The sequence below is a fragment of the Gigantopelta aegis genome, chromosome 14 (assembly GCF_016097555.1).
Source record: "Gigantopelta aegis isolate Gae_Host chromosome 14, Gae_host_genome, whole genome shotgun sequence".
Classification (NCBI taxonomy): Eukaryota; Metazoa; Mollusca; class Gastropoda; order Neomphalida; family Peltospiridae; genus Gigantopelta; species Gigantopelta aegis.
Window position 1 is genome coordinate 49,196,187 of NC_054712.1, and position 22,585 is coordinate 49,218,771.

General features: G+C 36.0%; 1 protein-coding gene across 1 annotated transcript in view; it reads left to right on the forward strand.

Moving 5' to 3' along the window:
- The window catches only part of LOC121388116 (inositol 1,4,5-trisphosphate receptor type 1-like), a 103,161-nt gene extending 81,878 nt beyond the window's left edge, over nucleotides 1–21,283 (forward strand). The window contains exons 47-55 of the mRNA XM_041519337.1: nucleotides 4–118; nucleotides 1,983–2,106; nucleotides 3,092–3,267; nucleotides 7,140–7,292; nucleotides 9,650–9,727; nucleotides 11,481–11,600; nucleotides 12,835–12,972; nucleotides 13,976–18,190; nucleotides 18,314–21,283. Coding sequence (XP_041375271.1) covers nucleotides 4–118; nucleotides 1,983–2,106; nucleotides 3,092–3,267; nucleotides 7,140–7,292; nucleotides 9,650–9,727; nucleotides 11,481–11,600; nucleotides 12,835–12,972; nucleotides 13,976–14,584 — 1,513 coding nt within the window. The 3' untranslated portion in view covers nucleotides 14,585–18,190; nucleotides 18,314–21,283. The remainder of the gene's footprint in view (nucleotides 1–3; nucleotides 119–1,982; nucleotides 2,107–3,091; nucleotides 3,268–7,139; nucleotides 7,293–9,649; nucleotides 9,728–11,480; nucleotides 11,601–12,834; nucleotides 12,973–13,975; nucleotides 18,191–18,313) is intronic.
- Nucleotides 21,284–22,585: the final 1,302 nt, after the last annotated feature.

Consider the following 22,585-nt stretch of genomic DNA (forward strand, 5'->3'; position numbering starts at 1 on the left):
CAGAAAAATAATTCCATGTCAGAAAAAAGAAACGGATGAAGAGCTAGTTAATAAAAAAGAAGAGAGGAAGTCCAATTTGGATGTTAACTTCTTCAGTTTCACAACCTTTTATTATCTCGTAAGTATTTAATGGTTCCAGCTTTATTTCCCCTTTTTTAAAGAGTGATATTTTAGATACCCTCTTCTTCTCTGACTGGGTTTTTCATGTCCTGGCCATCCATTTCCCCACATCTGGTTTATCAAAGGCTGTGGTATGTGCTGTCCTGTCTACAGGGCTGGATTTAGACCTTGGGGGGTCTGGGGTACTTCAGTTTCAGGGGCCCCTCAACATAGAAATTAAATTATATGACAAATAAATAAAAAAAACTAATTTTATAATCATTACATTTTTTAATAAAGGAAGTCCTTAGTCTGGGGGACCCCTCTGGCAGGGGGGCCCGGGGCAATTCCCCCCTTATAAATCCAGCACTGCCTGTTTTTGGAAAAGTCCATATAAAAGATTGCTTACTCCTAATGGGAATATCTAGCGGGTTTCCTCAACACTATAATCAGGTGGTCCAAAAAGGTTTATGGATATGGATATTTGCCACCTTCAGTGAATATTTTAGGTCCATAGGTTAAATATTGTTAAAATAGCAACCGATTTAACACTGTTAGTAAAACAATGTGATGCCAGACATGCAGGTCAATAAGTACACTGAGCATCACATTTGTTTTACTTAGAGTTTAAAGTAGCTAATATCCATATAGTAAAGGGTGTGAAATATCAAAGTTACAGTTACCATACTCTTTATACAATTCCATATTTAGAAGGGTTATCTTTTTGGGGGTCACCTGATATATATAGAGGATACTCCCCTCGTGTCTTGTGATATCATAATTTATCAGCACAAGTTGATAAAAGTATGAAATCCATGGCTTGCTAAGGATTTTTATACTTTTATCAACGAGTGCTGATAAATCAGATTTATCAAATGTTTGACATCCATTAGCTTATGATTAATAAATCAGTGTGCTCTAGTAGTGTCAGTAAACAAAACAAACTATCTTTTTTATCTTCTTCTTCTTCTGCATTCAATGGTCTGTCCCGAGTAAAGTCCCTGGCTATCCAGATATAGACATGCTCGGAACCTTAGTGGTATATGAGCATGTTAAAATTAGCCAGCCAGCCAGTATTCAATGGTTGTTATTAGATCTCTAATATCCATAGTTTAAAATGTACTGGTTTGTTAATAAACAAATAATCCTTTTACTGGAAGCGCAAGCCCCACTGCGATTAATTGCATGAGAAAAGTAATTTTGGTTACAAAAAGACGAATATATTCAGCTTGATAAAAGTATGGTTCTATTCGGCAGCATACATACAAATCATAAATTTGTGAATTGGCTTATTGTCAATGTAAAGCATTATATATATAGAACAAAACTTCAAAAGAATATACTTCATATAACTGGAATTAAAAATGTAATTACAGATAAATTACAAATAGATAAATACATACTCTATAAAAACTGTTCACATAAAGAGTTTGATTAAAACTGGGCACCTTGGCAAAGATGTCTAGAAAATTAAACTTAGCCTTAATAGTTAAAAATAACTCCAATATAAGACACATACTGTTGGTGGTGGGGTTTTTGTGGTGGGTTTTTGTAACCTAAAAGCCAATAACGTTTGTTTTCTATATTTGGAAATATGGATTTTTCTTTTCTTCTTTTCTGTCTGTCTATCTGTTTAATTTCTTTTTTATTATATATTTATTCCGTCATTAATTTTATGCTCCAAATTTGACTGTTTCATTTAACTAGTAATTTTATTGAATGCACTTTATATTTATGTATCTATTGTAAGATAATGATTTCAGGGCCCCAACCCTGACATTATCAATATATAAATATCTGGGACAATAAATATATTTAAAAAAAATAATAAAAAAAATCTATTAACGAAAAGCTAGTACTGATGTTTATATTTTGACTTTCAGATGTTTCTAGGTATGTCCATAGCTGGAATCCTGTTCCATGGATATTTTTTTGCATTCCATCTTTTGAACATCGTCAACAACAACCAGCTACTTGGTGGAGTCATCAAAGCAGTCACTGTCAATGGTATGTCTTACCGGACAAAAATAGCAGCAATATTGTTTGGGTTTTTTTTATATTGCAGTCGATAGATACATTTGTATGTAACACGTATAATCAAGGATTTATTCACAATATTTCACCACAGAACCTCTGGATAAATCTTTGATAATGTATAATAAATTTTTTTAAATCTTTAAAAGGCTTTATTACACTGTGCCCTCATATTGAATTTTAATATTTTACTGGTATATATAATAGGCCTATAATATATGAAAATTTTTGAATCATACCATCACAGGGTGCGAGTTTGGTTTAAAAAATTTAAGTGTCATAAGGACTCCCTGTTTGTAAATCTTTAGAGCCCGCCACCAACCCAGCAAGCCTTGCCGTGCGTCTTCAGTAGAACAGAAAATACACTAAATGTTGTGCATGAAACCATGGAAAAGATCGCTATTCAAGACTGTGGTTTCCCATGATTTTGATATATATGTTGACTGTGTCATTTCGAAGAGTCAATGTAATTTGTACAAATAATTGCCAAGCTAGAGAGTCCTATATGATTTTTGCGAGCCTCGGGCTCCTGGACTGCCATCAGTTGGGACAAGATGTAGGTTAATGGTAAAGCACTTGCCTGACATACGATGGGACACAGTTTCAATCACCGTCAATAGAAGTGATATTTGTCGCATCTCAACCAGTGCACCATGACCAATACATCAAAGGCCATGGTATGTAGTCTTGTCTTTGGAAAAGTGCATGTTAAAAATCTCTTGCTGTTTTATTAGCAAGAGAAGGAGGGCTATATGCCAGCAGCAGGTTTTCGCTCTATTGAACAAACATACCAGTAACTTTATTTTAATTTTAGACTTTAAAATGTACTTAGGGGTCAGTAGACAAATATTCCTTTCCATACCATCAAACAGCAAAACCTCAAACTGTGTTAGTGTTTAACACAATATTATTTAATTAAATTTTTGGTGTATCTACTTTAATAGACTTTTTGTTCCAGGTATGTCTCTGTTGTGGGTAGCCGTCCTTGGATTTATTCTGATATATATCTATTCCTTGGTCGGCTTTGCTCTCCTGCGAGCCTATTTTAAACCCAATGACTATCTGTACTGCACCACGTTGTGGCAGTGTTTTGTCACAGTCATCCGATACGGGCTCATAGGAGATATGTTCGAGGTACACACCACGTGACTCTGACCGCTTGTCCGTGTTCTAGTAGAAGTGCTTGTGTATGCATGACCCTAGAACATGGCTGACTTTACATGTAGTTTTGGTGTTGTGTTTGTTTTATAGTCTCATATTGGTTAGTTACAAAGCCTGTATGTAGTGTAATGACCTTAGATGTATTTATATGTTTTGCACTTGCTATGATGTAGTAGATATTTTTATTTTTAATTAACACTTTCTTTTTCACTTCCTTTTTTACTTTTTATTTTATTTTATGATTGATCGAATATTGATGTTGTTTTGCCCTAGTTTATATTCATTTGTTGTCCATTGTCTTTGGTATGATGAGAGGCAGGATGTAGCCCAGTGGTAAAGCGCTCGCTTGATTCATGGTCATTTTAGGATCGATCCCTGTTGGTAGCCCCATTGAGCTATTTCTCGTTCCAGCCAGTGCTCCACAACTGGTGTAACAAAGGCTGTGGTATGTACTATCCTATCTGTGGGATGGTGTATATAAAAGATACCTTGCTGCTAATCGAAAAGAGTAGTCCATGAAGAAGTGACAGCGGGTTTCCTCTATCATTATCTGTGGTCCTTAACCATATGTCTGACGCGATATAACTGTAAATAAAATGTGTTGTGTGCATCGTTAAATAAAACATTACTTTTTTTCTGTTATGATGTCTGTACTGTGACTTAGCATAGTCTTACTATGCCATGGAATTACGTGCAAGCTTTCGGTAATAAACCTGGTAAAAACATGGTGTCAGAAGTGGGACAACCAATCGTAATGTTTCTTGTAACAGTAACCATCATTCAGCACCAAATCTTAACCAACAGGTTACTGTTTTTGGTTGATTCTTCTGGCTTTCAAATCATTATGATTTTCATAAGCAGTATTGTAAAGGGAAAAAAACCCCTACTTATATGATTGGTCATTGAGTTTGACAGGCAACCAATGAAAATTCTTTTCTTGCAGGCAGGTCACTGTTGTGGGTTGCTGTACTTGGTGTCATAGTTATTTACATATACTGCCTGGTGGGTTTTGCACTGTTTCGCGCATACTTCAACCCAGACAACTCTCTCTACTGCTCGACCTTGTGGCAGTGTTTTGTCACTATAATTCGATACGGCCTTATATCAGACATGTTTGAGGTATTTTATAAACCAGTGACATTTCACTTATAAAAATAAATATAAGCTTATCACTTTAGGGATTTTGATTTTAAAAATAATTGTTAAAAAGATACATTAACATTCAAATTTATCTCTCTCAGTTCCATCTTTTACTTTGTTTTTCCTTTATAGAATGGATATCATGTAAAGTATTTATATTTCCGTATTTGACACAGATGAAAATTCATTGTAACTAAAAGTAAATTTGTTTACTTCCTTTTTGGAATTTTGCCAGTCTTAGTCATAGAATAAATTGAGTTATAATTTTTAGAAATCCATGTTTTAAAAGAAAGATATCTAAAATGTAGTTATAATAGTCTGTTAAAGTGATGAGCTTATTTTCTTTATTTTTTGGTGGATTGGGAGTGGCTTGCTAGACATCTGCCGGTGACGGGGTCATAAAATGTAGTTGGCTTTTACAATAGTTATGGTATTGCTTACATCTTTAGAGCTCATATTTATTTTTAATGCTTCCATCTAATTTAACACACTGCCTTTAATGAGCTTAATCTGAATGATAAAACACTTATCCATAATCAAGACTGTATATTTCTATGCAATGCAAAGTCAAATGGGCATTTAGCAAAATACTAGTAGTGGTTGATTCCATGAATCTCTATCTATATGTATAGGAGGACTGCAGCTACTCCCAAAGAGATCCTTTACCATGTAATACACCCTTCCTACAATGCTCAAACATTGACTGCCAATATAGCTCCCAGACTAGGTCACTAAATCAAATCGAGCACAGGTTAGAGCTCATTGTAAGAAATATAGCTGTGATGACATGCACTCATGAATCACTGTTGAAACAGTGATGATATTGGGTGTTTGCGAAAGAAGAGCATATCCTGCTCCACTGGTCATGAGAACTGCCACCACAGCTGTCGTCAAGTCCATCACATCATCTAAAATGATGAAAAAATGTGCAAAGACATGAAAAAGTATGCAGAAGTTTAAAATATGGAATAGCATCAGTCATTAATTATTTTGGGAAGTATTGTGTCATATTTAGTAGATATAGTCTCCAAATGTCTACCATAAAATGTTTGATTGCCGTCAGGAGTCCTTGAACATAAAAGCAAACTACCAGGTAAAACAGTAGCCTATCTGTGGTCAGCCATATTTGAATGTTTGTGTTGTGTAGTCGAGTCGTGTTAATGGTTGATACTGGACAGGATTTAAACTACTACACACATTTCTATTTGAATGTTTGTGTTGTGTAGTCGAGTCGTGTTAATGGTTGATACTGGACAGGATTTAAACTACTACACACATTTCTATTTGAATGTTTGTGTTGTGTAGTCCAGTCATGTTAATGGTTGATACTGGACAGGATTTAAACTACTACACACATTTCTATTTGAATGTTTGTGTTGTGTAGTCATGTTAATGGTTGATACTGGACAAGATTTAAACTACTACACACATTTCTATTTGAATGTTTGTGTTGTGAAGTTGTGTTAATGGTTGATACTGGACAAGATTTAAACTACTACATGTATTTCTATTTTTGATACATGATGCACTAAATTTGTTAACATCAACCCAGCTATATATATAATATAATATGATATGTGTTGTAACCAGCTTGCTCTTTAATGCTGTGCTTTTATGTGCTTTGATTTTACTTTAAAATATTTAATTCTGTACTTCATTCCTGCATGTGGTAGATATACCTGTATAGAGCTTTGAACCCATCAAAGAATAGTTACTGTAATGGATCCAGTGGTGCTTTTGTGGGGAAGTTCCTCTTCTTTCAAAGAACGTTTTACAATTTATTTTGCTTTCGGATTTCTACATTGTTACATAGATTTCATGCAGTTAAAATGGCTTATTAAAAAAATTTGTGTAGGCCTATATATGAAACCACTATTTCAAATGCAGAAGTTTTGATGTTGTGTAATAATTTTATAATTCTACCTTAATCTAATTTGAACTTGTCAGCCCCTCGCACCTTGTTTGAGTCCACTACTGCTGAGTGTTATGTTTATGTATGGTTAATATGTATATGTATATAATTACAGCTTTATAAAGTAAAAATATTAGGCAATTCTGGGTTTTTTGTCATTGTGAATATTGTGTAAATATGTTTTCATAACGTTAATGTTTTTAAAATCTGGTATAAATATTTCCTTTCCTTACAAAATTGTTGCTTTCTAAAAGGTACATGTATGTTTTGGTTTTTTTTGTTAACTTCTTAAAAAAATTGTTATTGTTGTAATGCCAAAGTGTTTACTGTTACATGACTTATTGGATTTCTGTTGAATGCCACCATTTAAATAACTTAATATCACCCTTCAGTTATGTCATTGTGGAAATGATTGTTTATAGCATTTTGAATTATATCAGGCTATTTTATGGTTTGTAATCATAATTGGTTTTCATTTTGAGCCAGTATTTATCAAATGTATAACAGTTACAGTATAACATACACTATTTGCAAACAATTCTTATTTTTTAAATATTATATTAGTAAAAACAAAAGAATAAAAAAGAGAAATAATTATTTAGGTGTTATTTACTGACTGGTTACAACAGACACTTAGGAGAGGGCCTCGTAAGTTGAATAACTTGTGCCCAATCCTTTTGTGTATTATGTACAATAAAATATGTTTCAAACAAACAAACTTAATGTATAAAGTTTGCCTACTTTGACATGTCATATGATGATTACTAATGATTGGATATTGCTGTGTTTACAGGAGATCAAGGAGTACCCCGGTGGGAGTTCGTTCAGCTACTTCTGGCCCCTCGTCATCTACCACGTGTCCTTCTTCATCTTCATCACCACCATCGGCCTCAACATCATCTTCGGTATCATCGTCGACACCTTCTCAGAACTCAGAGACCTCAAGGTCAGTTCATTTTGATGACTTGAGTACATGATATTAAAAAACAAATTGTTGTTAATGCAAAGATAAAAATTATTTTAAAGGGACATTCCTGAGTTTGCTACAATGTTTAAGATGTTATCGACTAACAGAGAGTTTTTAATGATTGTAATTACATATCAAATATATTTTTCTGCATAAAATATTAGCGGCTTTATATTAAACATGTTTCTGATTGTTCTAATATTTGTACTAGGTTAAATTTAATTTTATTTCCTAATTATTATTTTTTCGTATGTATGAAATTATTTGAAGACAAAATCCATTTTGGGCTTTTTACAAATATTAAGATGACCAGAAACACATTGAATATACAGACACTGATGTTCTAAACAATATATTTAATATGTAAGTTTAATCGTAGAAATATTTTATTAGTCAGAAACATGTTACAATTATGCAGCAAACTCAGGAATGTCCCTTTAAATCTTCAAGATTTTAGTTCTATATCCCAAAACTGTTCTTTTTCTTTGGTAAAAAGCTCCCATTAATGTCAGTACTTTTTAAGACTCTAGCTGAAAAGTTTTATGACATGACAAGTTTGTAAATAACTATACACTTACTAGATGTTGTCGTTTCACTATAGATCATTCTACTCTCAGTTTGTAATATCATGCCAGTTTATTGGAAAGTTTGTCAGTCGGATTGTCAATCAGTTTAACATATCATTCAGTTGTTGTGTGTTAATCTTTTTTTCATTGGTTTATTACAGTGGCAATCAGAATCTGACATGAGGGACACATGTTTCGTCTGTAGTGTGTTTATCTTTTGTTTGTTGGTTTATTACAGTGGAGAGCGGAGTCTGACATGAGGGACACGTTTCATCTGTAGTGTGTTTATCTTTTGTTTGTTGGTTTATTACAGTGGAGAGCGGAGTCTGACATGAGGGACACATGTTTCGTCTGTAGTGTGTTTATCTTTTGTTTGTTGGTTTATTACAGTGGAGAGCGGAGTCTGACATGAGGGACACGTTTCATCTGTAGTGTGTTTATCTTTTGTTTGTTGGTTTATTACAGTGGAGAGCGGAGTCTGACATGAGGGACACATGTTTCGTCTGTAGTGTGTTTATCTTTTGTTTGTTGGTTTATTACAGTGGAGAGCGGAGTCTGACATGAGGGACACGTTTCATCTGTAGTGTGTTTATCTTTTGTTTGTTGGTTTATTACAGTGGAGAGCGGAGTCTGACATGAGGGACATGTTTCGTCTGTAGTGTGTTTATCTTTTGTTTGCTGGTTTATTACAGTGGCAAGCAGAATCTGACATGAGGGACACACGTTTCGTCTGTAGTGTATTTATATTTTGTTTGTTGGTTTATTACAGTGGAGAGCGGAATCTGACATGAGAGACACGTGTTTTGTCTGTAGTGTATTTATATTTTGTTTGTTGGTTTATTACAGTGGAGAGCGGAATCTGACATGAGAGACACACGTTTCGTCTGTAGTGTATTTATATTTTGTTTGTTGGTTTATTACAGTGGAGAGCGGAATCTGACATGAGAGACACGTGTTTCATCTGTAGTGTATTTATATTTTGTTTGTTGGTTTATTACAGTGGAGAGCGGAATCTGACATGAGAGACACACGTTTCGTCTGTAGTGTATTTATATTTTGTTTGTTGGTTTATTACAGTGGAGAGCGGAATCTGACATGAGAGACACGTGTTTTGTCTGTAGTGTATTTATATTTTGTTTGTTGGTTTATTACAGTGTAGAGCGGAATCTGACATGAGAGACACGTGTTTCGTCTGTAGTGTATTTATATTTTGTTTGTTGGTTTATTACAGTGGAGAGCGGAATCTGACATGAGAGACACGTGTTTCGTCTGTAGTGTATTTATATTTTGTTTGTTGGTTTATTACAGTGGAGAGCGGAATCTGACATGAGAGACACGTGTTTCGTCTGTAGTGTATTTATATTTTGTTTGTTGGTTTATTACAGTGGAGAGCGGAATCTGACATGAGAGACACGTGTTTTGTCTGTAGTGTATTTATATTTTGTTTGTTGGTTTATTACAGTGGAGAGCGGAATCTGACATGAGAGACACGTGTTTCGTCTGTAGTGTATTTATATTTTGTTTGTTGGTTTATTACAGTGGAGAGCGGAATCTGACATGAGAGACACGTGTTTTGTCTGTAGTGTATTTATATTTTGTTTGTTGGTTTATTACAGTGGAGAGCGGAATCTGACATGAGAGACACGTGTTTTGTCTGTAGTGTATTTATATTTTGTTTGTTGGTTTATTACAGTGGAGAGCGGAATCTGACATGAGAGACACACGTTTCGTCTGTAGTGTATTTATATTTTGTTTGTTGGTTTATTACAGTGGAGAGCGGAATCTGACATGAGGGACACGTGTTTCGTCTGTAGCAGGAACAGCTATGATTTTGAACATCACGGAAAGGTACATTTTAGTCTTTGTTTTGTGCAGAGATAACAGTTTTTGTTATTATTATATCGTCTTTTAAACATTGGTAAAAGATGCATAAGCTCTATATACATAGCACCAAAAGAAAAAGTTAAAGTTTGTTTTGCATAACGACACCACTAGAGCATATTGTTTAATTAATCATCGACTATTGGATGTCAGACATTTGATAATTCTGACACGTAGTCATTAGAGGAAACCTGCTACACTTTTCCTAATGCAGCAAAGGATCTTTTATATATGCTCTTTCCCACAGACAGGAAAGAAAATACCATGGTCTTTGACTAGGTGTAACACCAAAAGAAATGCAAAATCCAGGTTATTGTTACCTTGTAATTAGAATAATTTTACTTGATTATAAATGCTCAGTTCTGTGTAATGATAAACACTATTTCTACTTGTAATTCTCCTGAATATCAATATGTGTTGACCTCTTCTTTAAAAAAACTAATTTTAATATTATAGCCAATAATTTAAATTTATGTTTGTTCTGGTATTCATTATTCATATAGATGTTAACATTTCATTGTCATTTAATTATAAGAAAAAGATTTTAAACATAAAAACTATGCAGTGGCATATCTATGGAAAATAGCGTCTATGGCAAGCACTGGAATTGCGCCCCTGTCGAAACATCTGACACCGATCTTTTAGATAACGTCTGACTGTAATAGAAACTGCTCAGTGGCGCTCCCCTTCAAGTGGCATCCAGGGCACGTGCCATCCCTGCCATACCCTAGTTACGCCACTGAAACTATAAACAAGAGAGACGTCAACATAGGGCACGTGCCATCCCTGCCATACCCTAGTTACGCCACTGAAACTATAAACAAGAGAGACGTCAACATAGGGCACGTGCCATCCCTGCCATACCCTAGTTACGCCACTGAAACTATAAACAAGAGAGATGTCAACATAGGGCACGTGCCATCCCTGCCATACCCTAGTTATGCTGCTGAAACTATAAACAAGAGAGACGTCAACATCGGGCACGTGCCATCCCTGCCATACCCTAGTTACGCCACTGAAACTATAAACAAGAGAGACGTCAATGTAGTGCTCTTACACCACCCCACATGGTTGTTAAAACTCACTCTGGGTCGGGGCCGGTGCTGAGTTGTGAACTCGGTACATACCAGTCTTAAGTCTGATGGTTTAATCACTACACCACACAGTCTGGGAAAGGGGGATAACCTCTTTTCAAAAAAAAAGAAAAAAAAATGTTTTATCTGACGACGCACTCAACACATTTTATTTACGGTTATATGGCGTCAGACATATGGTTAAGGACCACACAGATATTGAGAGAGGAAACCCGCTGTCGCCACTTCATGGGCTACTCTTTTTGATTAGCAGCAAGGGATCTTTTATATGCACCATCCCACAGACAGGGTAGTACATACCACAGCCTTTGATATACCAGTCATGGTGCACTGGTTGGAACGAGAAATAACCCAATGGGCCCACAAACGGGGATCGATCCTAGACCGACCGCAGGGGCTACCCCCCCCCCCCCCTCTTTCAAAGACTCTGCAGCTCCACAGCCAGCTGGTGTCATATGGGGCCAGCACATTTTTAAGAAGGGATACTTAATTAATAGCAGATTCTAAGCAGGTAATTGTTTTTCAAAACTAGGTGGGTGGGTATGATGCCCTTATACTCCTTCTCTGGTGGCAACAGGATTGAGATTGTTAGAGTGATCTCTGTTTTCACTTTATTTGTCTTGCAGGGTTTTGATTTCCACGTCCGTAATGAGCACAACATGTGGGCGTACATGTACTTCATCATCCACCTGACCGATGTCAAGGCCAGCGACTACACCGCTCTCGAGCTCTTCGTCGCTAAACTGGTCAGTCGGAAAGTGTTATTCCTCTCTTTGTTTTCAAGAAATGCAGTAACTAAAACTGTTAATTTTATTAAGATAAATTTACAAAAGTAGCTAAAGGTATGTTGGAATAAAAGAATCCTTCGTATGTGTCCATGTGGGACAGGGATATTCCACCCGAGGGTACATAATTTGTTGTGGCAAGCCTCGTCCCTGATATCATATTGTGTACCCGAGGGTAGAATAGCCCTGTCCCACATGGATACATAATGGAGGATTCTTTTTCTCCTATCCAGTAGATGAAAAAGAAGCATTTTGGGAAAATGTGGAAAAACATACATTTTTTTTTTTTTATCTTACACTAAAATAATCATAACCATTGAAAAGATCGTACCCAAAAATTGTTTATACTAAAAGTATAAACAGAAAATGATAGTATAATTTCATTATGACCGCAGATTTCCTTGTTTTTATGAAATATAAAAAGCATTTTGCCGTTTACATGACGTCACCCAATGTTAATATCGGCTCAAACAACAGAAGTCACGTGGTCATGCAAGACTGATTTATTCCGCATGGGCTGACGTCATGGAATACGCCTGTCTTGCATGGCTAGGGATGGGAGAAATGCCAATCTCTTCAGTGAATACATTGCTTCCTTTTAACCTTATATATATATATATATATATATATATATATATATATATATATATATATATATATATATATATATATGGGAAAGAGCTATCCCATAAAAGATATTTCTAAGCTTTCTTGAACTATAACAAGGGGAACTAACCATTGATATAGGTAAAACTCATTATTCTTTTTCGGATTGATATTTTTTAGAATTAAAACCTGCATTTGTTGTTTTAAATTTGATTTACATGTATAGGATGAATTCTTATAATCTCTGAAATGATCTGCCGCTGTCTCTTTGATGGATTTGCTTCTTCCTGTATAATAAATATATTGCTGTAATTAATTTGCCTTTCAGCTGAGTGGGCCAACACATATTATAACCACTTCAGCTTTAGAGTTGCGGGAACCAGTGATCATGTTTGTTTGAAACCACATAGTTTTAGAGTGGGATTTCCAGGGGCCCCTGCCCACCCTCATATCTGATGGCTGTGGTTCCTGTTTGTAGTTGTTGTGTGTGTTTTACAGGTAGACTGTGAATTATGACATCTCCCCCATGCCCCACCCTCACATGTGATGGCTGTGGTTCCTGTTTGTAGTTGTTGTGTGTGTTTTACAGGTGGAGAGTGAGAGTTACGACTTCTTTCCACTGAACCGTGCTCTGTGTCTGTCGTCTATCGATGTTGACTCAACCGAGTCCAAGATTGATGACCTGCTGGCCCAGGTCAACTCCATCGCCAAGAAGCAAAAAGAAGATGTAAGTTTAGAATATATAATGAGAACTATAATTCTGTTGTTAAGAAACAATGTGAACTGTAATCGTATTATTAAGAAACATTAAATATGTAAACTGTAATATTGTGGTTTTGAAACAAAAACAAGACGTAAGTTTAAAAAAGAAGATTAATTTTAGAATACCTAATGTGAACTATAAGTATATTTCATGAAGTAATGTCTTAAGCATTCATGTTCCTCATGTCAGATTCTGCTCTCTACTGTAATAAACAACAAACAAAAGATAAACGTCACATAAAGCATTACTGTTTTTAAACTTTTCAAAGTTGGTGCCAAGAATTCACAACTTTTTGAACACATTGATTTATTAATCAACGGCTATTGGATGTCAAACATATGGTCATTTTGATATAGTCATAGAGAGAAAATCCGCTACATTTTGATATAGTCATAGAGAGAAAATCTGCTACATTTTGATATAGTCATAGAGAGAAAATCCGCTACATTTTGATATAGTCATAGAGAGAAAATCCGCTACATTTTTCCATTAGTTGCAAGGGGTCTTTTATGTGCACCATCCCACAGACAGGATAGCACATATACCAGTCGTGGTGCACTGTCTGGAACAAGAAATAGTCCCATAGGCCCACCAACGGGGATCGATCCCAAACCGACCTCGCATCAAGCGAGCACTTTACCACTGGGCTACGTCCCGCACCCCTGCCCTTATGGTGAAATGCAGTTTAGTTTTAAAAGCTTTTTTATTTATTTAATGATTGTTTTTAATATTTGTTCTAGTTGGAGAAAACAAGTTCTACCTCCATTCATTCATTCATTCATTCATTCATTCATTCATTCATTCATTCATGACCAAAGTTTTACATTTTTACTCTTTTTCAATAATGTGATAGCATGCCATTAAACAGATCATTCATTCATTCATTCATTCATTCATTCATTCATTCATCCATTCATTCATCCATACATCAATCCATCGATACAGTAGACTCTTATTTGTTTTATAGGAAGCTGAAAAGAAGCGTAAAGTGGAGAAGCTGAAGCAGAAACGATGGCAAGAGAAACATCGCAGATTCATGTTCAGTGGAACCCCTTACATCGGAGACGTGGACTCTGAACGGGAGCCCCTGATTCCACCATCACGTGCCATGAGTGTCGACCCTTTCTCCAGAGACGGCAGTGCAAAGAGGGACATCCGTAGAACTCGCGAGGTCACACCGACCACAACTCTAGCCAAGTTCCTGGCCCCACCACAGGACTATTCGACCCCGAAGCCGAAGAAGCCTTATATCAGTTCCTCGAGGGAGGAGCAGGATGATGTGGAGGACATGATGTCAGACAGCGAGTCTCACTCGGGAAGCGAGAGTTCGCACTTCCACCGCGAGGGCTCCTACGACCTGCTGGACGAAGACATCCCTGTCAGAGACATGGCCGCCCTCCCACCACCACCACCTCTCCTCCTTCCTAGCCACCACCACCACCCTCCAGCTGCCCCTGAATCTCCTCTTCCTGCACCTCCCCCAGACACGGATGAGTCCTCTTCCTCTACCATTCAGGTCAGAGATTTCGATCCGATAACCAGTGATAGTGACTCTGCCAAGACAACAAAACTCTGAGTCTTGACATCCCTGCATGATGTTACTTTTGATGTTCCAGATAATTTCATGGTTAACTGAAGAGGACTGAGGGAGAGTCTCGAGGTTTGAGGTGAAACCCAAATGAATGTGCCCCGATGTGCATGATGAGATGTTAATGGATGTCCTGGAGAACGAATCCAAACCTATGCAACAATTTCACCCGTTGTTTTATCTTGGTTTTAAGAGCGGTTCCCTTTGAATGAAGTAAGACAAGACTGTGGTTGCTAAGAGTTTTGTTTGTGGCTTTAAAGATGACCAATGCCATGATTTGTGAGATGAAAAAGTGTTTCAGCTGGACGTTGTCCAATAGGATGGCATCATAGCCTGCTGGCATCAACCCGAGTTTAACCAATAGGAAAACATCACAGCTTGAAATGCTTGACACCAATGGCCAGTTACTGTATATTTGTATCATAGCTTGCTGGCTTCAGTCAGAGACTGACCAATAGGATTGTACATAACTTGCTGGTTTCAGAGAATAACCAATAAGATTGTACATAACTTGCTGACATCAGTCGATTGACCAATAGGATTGTACATAACTTGATGTTTTCAGTCTGAGATTGACTAATAGGATTACAGCATAGCTTGCAAGTGCAAAATTCTTTCTTTGATAAGGTTGCTCAGGATGTTTAATGAGACTGTTGTGTTGCTAACTGGACATATCCTTAGCAACAGTGATAACGCTGTGGTGGCATTACACCTTTTGTGATCTTGAATAGTGCCTCAAGCAGGAAAATAATCTTGACTTCAAATATTACTTGATTATTTTCAAGTCAGTGTACACTGATCGTGAACTTGTGTAAAGTGATACCAGACTATTTGGTTATATATATGCAGAGAAATCTATTAAACAGACATTGTGTTATTTGTGCAGACATTATTAACATTGATTATTTTCAAATCTGTGTCAAATGATATTGGACTTGTGTAAAATGATATTGGACTATTTGTTTCTTTATGCAGAGAAATTGTTTAACAGACATTGTTTTATTTGTGAAAACATTTCTGACATTGTTTAAGTAAATGTATAAGCAGATAGACTATTTGTGTTATTGTCCTTGGATGGACTACTTGTTTAATGTTTGTGTGTAAATAGTTATTGGTCTGTTTATAGTTAAATAGTTGATAGCATTTGTTTATGACCACATTAGAGAACATGTGTTGTTGTTGTTTATGACCACATTATAGAATATGTGTTGTTTGTTTTCCAGGATGTCTTTTCAGTAATTAGTTCCTATGGCTTAATACTGTGAATTGTATACTAAGCAACAAAAGAAATGCAAGATAATAACAAGATGTGATGTGAAATAGAACATGATGTGAAATAGACAGAACAAGATGTGTTGTGAAATAGACAAAACAAAATATGATGTGAAATAGAGAGAACAACACTTGCAACTTTGTGATTTCAAGCTAACTGACACTTAAGAGAGGAAAGTTTCTGTTTTAATTAATGTGATATGTATTTTGCACTATTGGGAATGGATTGCATACAGGTTATTTGTATTTACTTACATTTCTTTTATCACTCAGTGTATATAGAATATCTTAGTTTTTATTCCAATTTTCTCTTTAAACTGCAATTGCATGTAACTGTTATTATTTTATAATTTTGAAAACCATATGATGGAATTGTAGAATTTCACTTAATGTATTAATGCCATTAGAAGTCTTAAATAGGTAGTGAAATAAGGCTGCATTGAAGGTGTAGGTTTCATCAATTTTATTTGGTGCCACATAGTTTTAATATTAAAGTTGTGTGGAATAAGTTTGCAAATAATTACTATAATTTTTATTTTTAAAAAGCTAGTTTGATCAGTGTTAGCTTTGACCAGAATAACTCCTTCAAGTTTATGGTATACCCATTGACCAGAAACAAACACTTTTTAAAATCTTAATGGTGCCACTTTTAGGATTTATCCTAGTATAGAATGGAACAGTGTCTAAGCCAGGGTCTTTCTTGTAAATATGCTTACAGAAACAAGTTCCTGTGCACCAAATAATTGCATATTGAATATAATTTACTTGCAGTCTGATCATAAACATTTCAGTAAATGAACATGTAACCACTCCCTTCAATATTCCAGCAGTGTCCTGCCAGTTGCATGAGATGTTATCGATAGTTTAGGGATACTAGGGATCTTCCATGTTTATGGAGTTGACACCTAATGTCATGTTAATAAATCGTCAATATCAAGCAGGTACACATATGGAATCGGTTCAAAATGACAAATTTAACATCCTAATACATACCTGAGTTAAGGCCAATCAGTGGAAGAACTGTACACAATGGATTAGTTGACAGCAAAGTACGACAGTGACCGTACATCAGTAGGTTGTTTTGTTACATCGTCACCAATAGTGCACCAAGCATTGTGTAGACCACACTTCAGATTCGGAAGACAGGAGAGGATCACTGTACTTTCAACAGATAAATAGTACATCTTAGATGTAAAACACAATATTTTTAAGTTTAAAAAAATATACATCTCACTGAAATTTTAATGATGCACATTTTTCCGTGAGTATATATTATTAGGATATACAAATGTATTAAGTTGTGTTCAAAATATTTTATATGGGGAGGTTCTATGCTCCTTCAATAGATCTGTGCAAGTGGTGTATAAGCTCTCATAAAATCGTATAATTGAATTGTAAAATCACCATTAACTTACACCTTATATGGAAGAAATATTTTCAAAAGTTGGACATTGATTGTTAGCAAAATTTCAATTAGCAAAAGTTGTTAATCAGTTGAAAATTGATTAGTAGTACTATTTAACGCTTTATACCTGTGTAGCAGTCTTAGAAACTTGCAGAGTGAATCATGATGCAATACTGAACCAAATATTGCCTGCAATTACACACCTTTTAGGACCATCTGTTGGTACTAGCTTGAGTTTATAGTGCTGCTGTACATGCCATGTATCTTGGTACTAGCTTGAGTTTATAGTGCTGCTGTACATGCCATGTATCTTGGTACTAGCTTGAGTTTATAGTGCTGCTGTGCATGACATGTATCTTGGTTTCAGTCCTTCAAGTAATTAGAGTTTACTTCCTGTGTAATTGCTTACTTTAGCAATCTCAAAATTAATAATGATTTGTGTTTGCATGTGTATTTATAGTAAACACGTGAGTACATGTTTGTGATGTACAAGATACATGTACTGTCCATATGGATCCATTATTTTCCAACTAAATAGGTTAACCATCATGTCTGCAGTGAAACAAGTTCCATTTTTATGCTGAATATATTTACATCATTGTATTTGGACCCTTGTAAAAATTACTGTGTATTTTATTTTGCCCCGTTATAATATGTCAACAAGTCAAAAGATTCAATGACTATGATGAAAATCTGCAGTTTTCAAGTTCTGTTTCATTATTGTTTTAGTAATTACGTCACTCAACTTCCTGTCTATAGGTGCGAATGTTGCAACTCTTCTGTGTTTAAGGTTCAACAAACAAATCATCTTCTGATTTTGGAAGTCTTGGCAGTCGTCCTATAGGCAGTGTAAGAGGGATGAAATATTCTGTTACGTATCGCCTAGGGGAGTGGCGGTCCTCCTACAGGCGATGCAGGTTGGATGAAACATTGTTACGTATCGCCTAGGCGATGCAGGTTGGATGAAACATCTTGTTACGTATCGCCTAGGGGAGTGGCGGTCCTCCTACAGGCGATGCATCCTCCTACAGGCGATGCAGGTTGGATGAAACATTGTTACGTATCGCCTAGGGGAGTGGCAGTTCTACAGGCGGTGCAGGTTGGATGAAACATTCTGTTACGTATCGCCTAGGGGAGTGGCGGTCCTCCTACAGGCGGTGCAGGTTGGATGAAACATTCTGTTACATATCGCCTAGGAGTGGCGGTGCTCCTACGTGCAGGTTGATGAAACATTCTGTTACGCATCGCCTAGGGGGGTGACGGTCCTCCTACAGGCGGTGCAGGTTGGATGAAACATTCTGTTACATATCGCCTAGGAGTGGCGGTGCTCCTACGTGCAGGTTGATGAAACATTCTGTTACGCATCGCCTAGGGGGGTGACGGTCTTCCTAAGGACGAGCACATGGTAGTGGATCATGGAAGCAATCACGACTTTACCTAACATCCTTTCTACTCTTGTCTTGTGCTAAGGTTTTGTCATTCAGATTGAGTACATGGTAGACCGATTATGTTATGAATACTTCTATCGTTCCATATACTAGTATATATCTTCAATATAACAAGATGCATACTTATTGAGTATAGGATTTTTATGTAAATAGCTGAACAAAATGTTCAGGTTTGTAGTTCCTATCAATAAAGCTAGGCCATTAGTGATGAGACCAGGTAGCAATTAGGATACAAGAGTTGATCGATTACGATGAAAGAGATGCAGTTTTGCCTCTTAGTTTCTTTTTCTCCCCTGCCTGGCTATCAATGTCCCAAGTTGCAGATCTGGTATTCTGCAAGTTCAAAAAATAGATCTCGACATTTACGTCTAAAACTACATTTACGATGTTTTGTGAAACACGGCCTAGGATTGTAACCAAGGGCACCATGACATTATCTTGGATAAATGGTAAACGGCGGCTTTGGTCCTACCAAATCCTTGATTGTCTCCCCTTATACACCATTGACATTGGTTAATGTCCGAACAGATGAATGGACATAGACCATGGATCATCATTATTGTATAGGAATATGCGGACATCATTTGGTTAATATTTAATTAAAAGCTACCAGTAAAGAACGTAAAGGTTATAAGTCAATAAATGATTGTAAGAAGGCGGAATTTGTCATGGTGAAGTTACAAGACACTGAATGGTAATGGGATGCGATCTGGAAGGTAGATGGAACAAGTTTTCGATTAGTTGGAGGTACTGTTATTATTTAGGTAAATGACTGTTATCAGTGTTAAACTTACGAGTCGTTGAATGGTTGCAGTATGACTATCTAGGTAAAGGTCGCGGATTAGCAAGTGATGGGGGTACAAAGCTGCTGTTCTCTAAGTAGTGGACTGGTATTCTCAAAGTAAAAGGTCATATTTTCGCTAGATGAATGGTGTTTGTGATTGCCATTCGCAAGGGAAAGGCCATAATATCGATAGGTGATTGACGTATGTGATTGCCATTCTTATGGTAAAGGTCATAATATCACTAGATGATTGATGTTTGTAATTGCCATTCGCAAGGTAAAGGCCATACTATCAATAGATGATTGATGTTTGTGATTGCCATTCTTGTGGTAAAGGTCATAATATCACTAGATGATTAATGTTGGTGATTGCCATTCGTAAGGACCTGGTAAAGGGCATAATTAATATCGCTAGATGATTGATGTTCGGGATTGCCATTTGTAAGGTGAAGGTCATATTTTCGTTGGACGATTGATGTTCGAGATTGTCTTTCGTAAAGTAAAGGTCATATTTTCGCTACTTGATTGATGTTCGAGATTTCCATTCATAAGGCAAGTCATATTTTTGCTGGATGATTGATGTTTGACATTGCCATTCATACGGTAAAGGTCATAATATCGCTGGACGATTTATGTTGGTGAATGCCATTCTTACGATAAATGTCATATTTCGCTTGGCGATTCATTTTGGGGATTACCATTAATACGGTTCATGTGCCCTGTTGTCACTGGTCCCCCCACCTCGAAAAATAGTTTATGGATCCGCTCGTGTAATAATAACACGCGAAGAGAATAAATAAAAAAGTGTATTTCTTTTTTGGAAAAAAAAGAGAAGACTATGAATGGGATGTGAAGAAAGAAAATGGGTGGCCAGTTGATAATAGCTTTTAGTAGGAACTTAAAATGTTGAGTAGATTATCATTACGTTTGATATCACGTGTCATTTTAAATGTAATTCATGTATCAAAATAAAACTCTGGGCCCAAGTTCACAAAACATCGTAAGCCACGTTTTGCACGTAAACGTAAATCTACGACTAAATCACAATTCTTATTACTACTAACGGTACAACTAATGTAGTTTGGAGTACAAACATTTAATTTTCTTTGGTCTTTAAAATGCTCCATCTTCCATAATGATGTAAGTTTCTGCGTGAAATAGATGCCAAACACGTAAACGTATGACCTGAATAATTGCTGGTCGCAGACGTAAACTTGCGATGTTTTATGAAATGGGTCCCTGAACATCAAATCACGGCATAATAACGTGGTTATGTGCAAAATTTCATTATTCTGCACTGCATATTTTTTTCAGTATTCAACTTCAAAACGTTGGGCATTTTAGTTTTAAATCACTCAGTGTAAGAATGTAGTATAATCCCCGTATAGAATTAATATTAAAAATAGCTTGGACAGAATACATGTATATAGATTACTGTGGGAAAGAAACATAACGACTTAGTTTATTAGTGTGTGTTTTTGGAAATAGCCCGTGGTCTTAAGTTGATGTGATTTTGACGCAATATTTTAACGTGTTGATGATCTCTTTCCTCATTTGAATAATATATGCATGTTCATAAATATTAATTACAAATCAGAACCCCTGGTTCCTTGTATAGATGTTTAAATATTTTAATTATATAACTATTAATTGTTTCGCCGTTTGTATTATGCTTGATGATGTATTTAAACCTTGTACATTTACACAAAACAATCGGTGTTCAATTGTATAGTAAACAGAGTTCATTTCATCCATTACTAATAAAATGTTTTCCAAGATTCTTGTTTATGTTTTTGATGTAGTTGCAGTATCTTTGTCTCTATCGATGTCGGACCATGTCTCTCTGTCTCTATGTATCTCGTTGTCTCTGTCGGTCTGTCCGGAGCGGGGGGGGGGGGGGGGGGGGGGGGGGGGTAGGTACTAAACTTAATTACAGAATTTTTAAAGACACAATTAACTTGGAACCGTATTTATTATTACTAAATTAAAAATAGATGTACTTTTGATAAGTATCATACCACCAACCAGAAGCTTACAATCGAAGTTGGAAGGTTGGAGAATATTCCTAGAGATTAATGTAAATGTTGTTTGTTATTAAGATGTTGTTGGATCGATCTTCTTTGTATTATTCATATATAAAGATATAAATATTGAAATTATTTGTTAGACTAAACTCCAATAACTCCAGGTTTTCACTATATATGGTGTTATATATGTCTAGTGTGCTGTTGATCCATTTGGAATTTTCGACCTTTGTGCCATTTTCACTCATAAAGCTTTTGTGACCGTGTGTCTGCAATATACTGCAATATACTGACGTAGAAGATTGAATTAACTGTAGTATATAGGCAGCAAATGAAGTAAACTTTTCCACTGTTGCATTCGTTTAGTAATATCATACTTTGATGTTTTAAAAAATTGTTTGTCGTCGTACTCTACGTACCAACATTTTAGCATATACTAGTAAGTCATCATTTGAGAGTACAAAATTTAGTTTCAAGGAACATGTCGTCAAAAATATATTTCTACGTCGATGGGCCCATCCAGTGCATGACGACTAGCATATCAAAGGCAGTGGTATGTGTTATCCTGTCTTTGAGATGGTGCATACAAAAGACCCCTTGCTCCTAATGGAAAAAAAAAGAGTAGATGTTTTCTCTCTAAGACTATATGCCAGAATTACAAAATGTTTGACATCCAATAGCCAATTATTAATAAATCAATGCGCTCGTGTGATGTCGTTAAATAAAACAAACTTTTAACTTTCAATTAGTATGCACAATATTTCCAATACATGCATAGCCTTTCTTATATGGTTTCTATGGTGAAAAAAAACAAAAAAACCCCGAAAATTACGATGGAAAAAAACCCCGCTTTTAAAATGTGTTTTATTCATACATAATCTAATAATAAACATAATTTTCCTGACGTTTTGTAGAAGAATGTATATTTGGTAGGCTTTACCGAATCATCTGCCTTTCTGAAACATTAGTTCCAAAAGAAAATGCTATGGCTAGAAATGTATGTGCCGTTTTACCGTCGTTAACAACATTACTTTAGCATAAGATTTGTAATTTTCT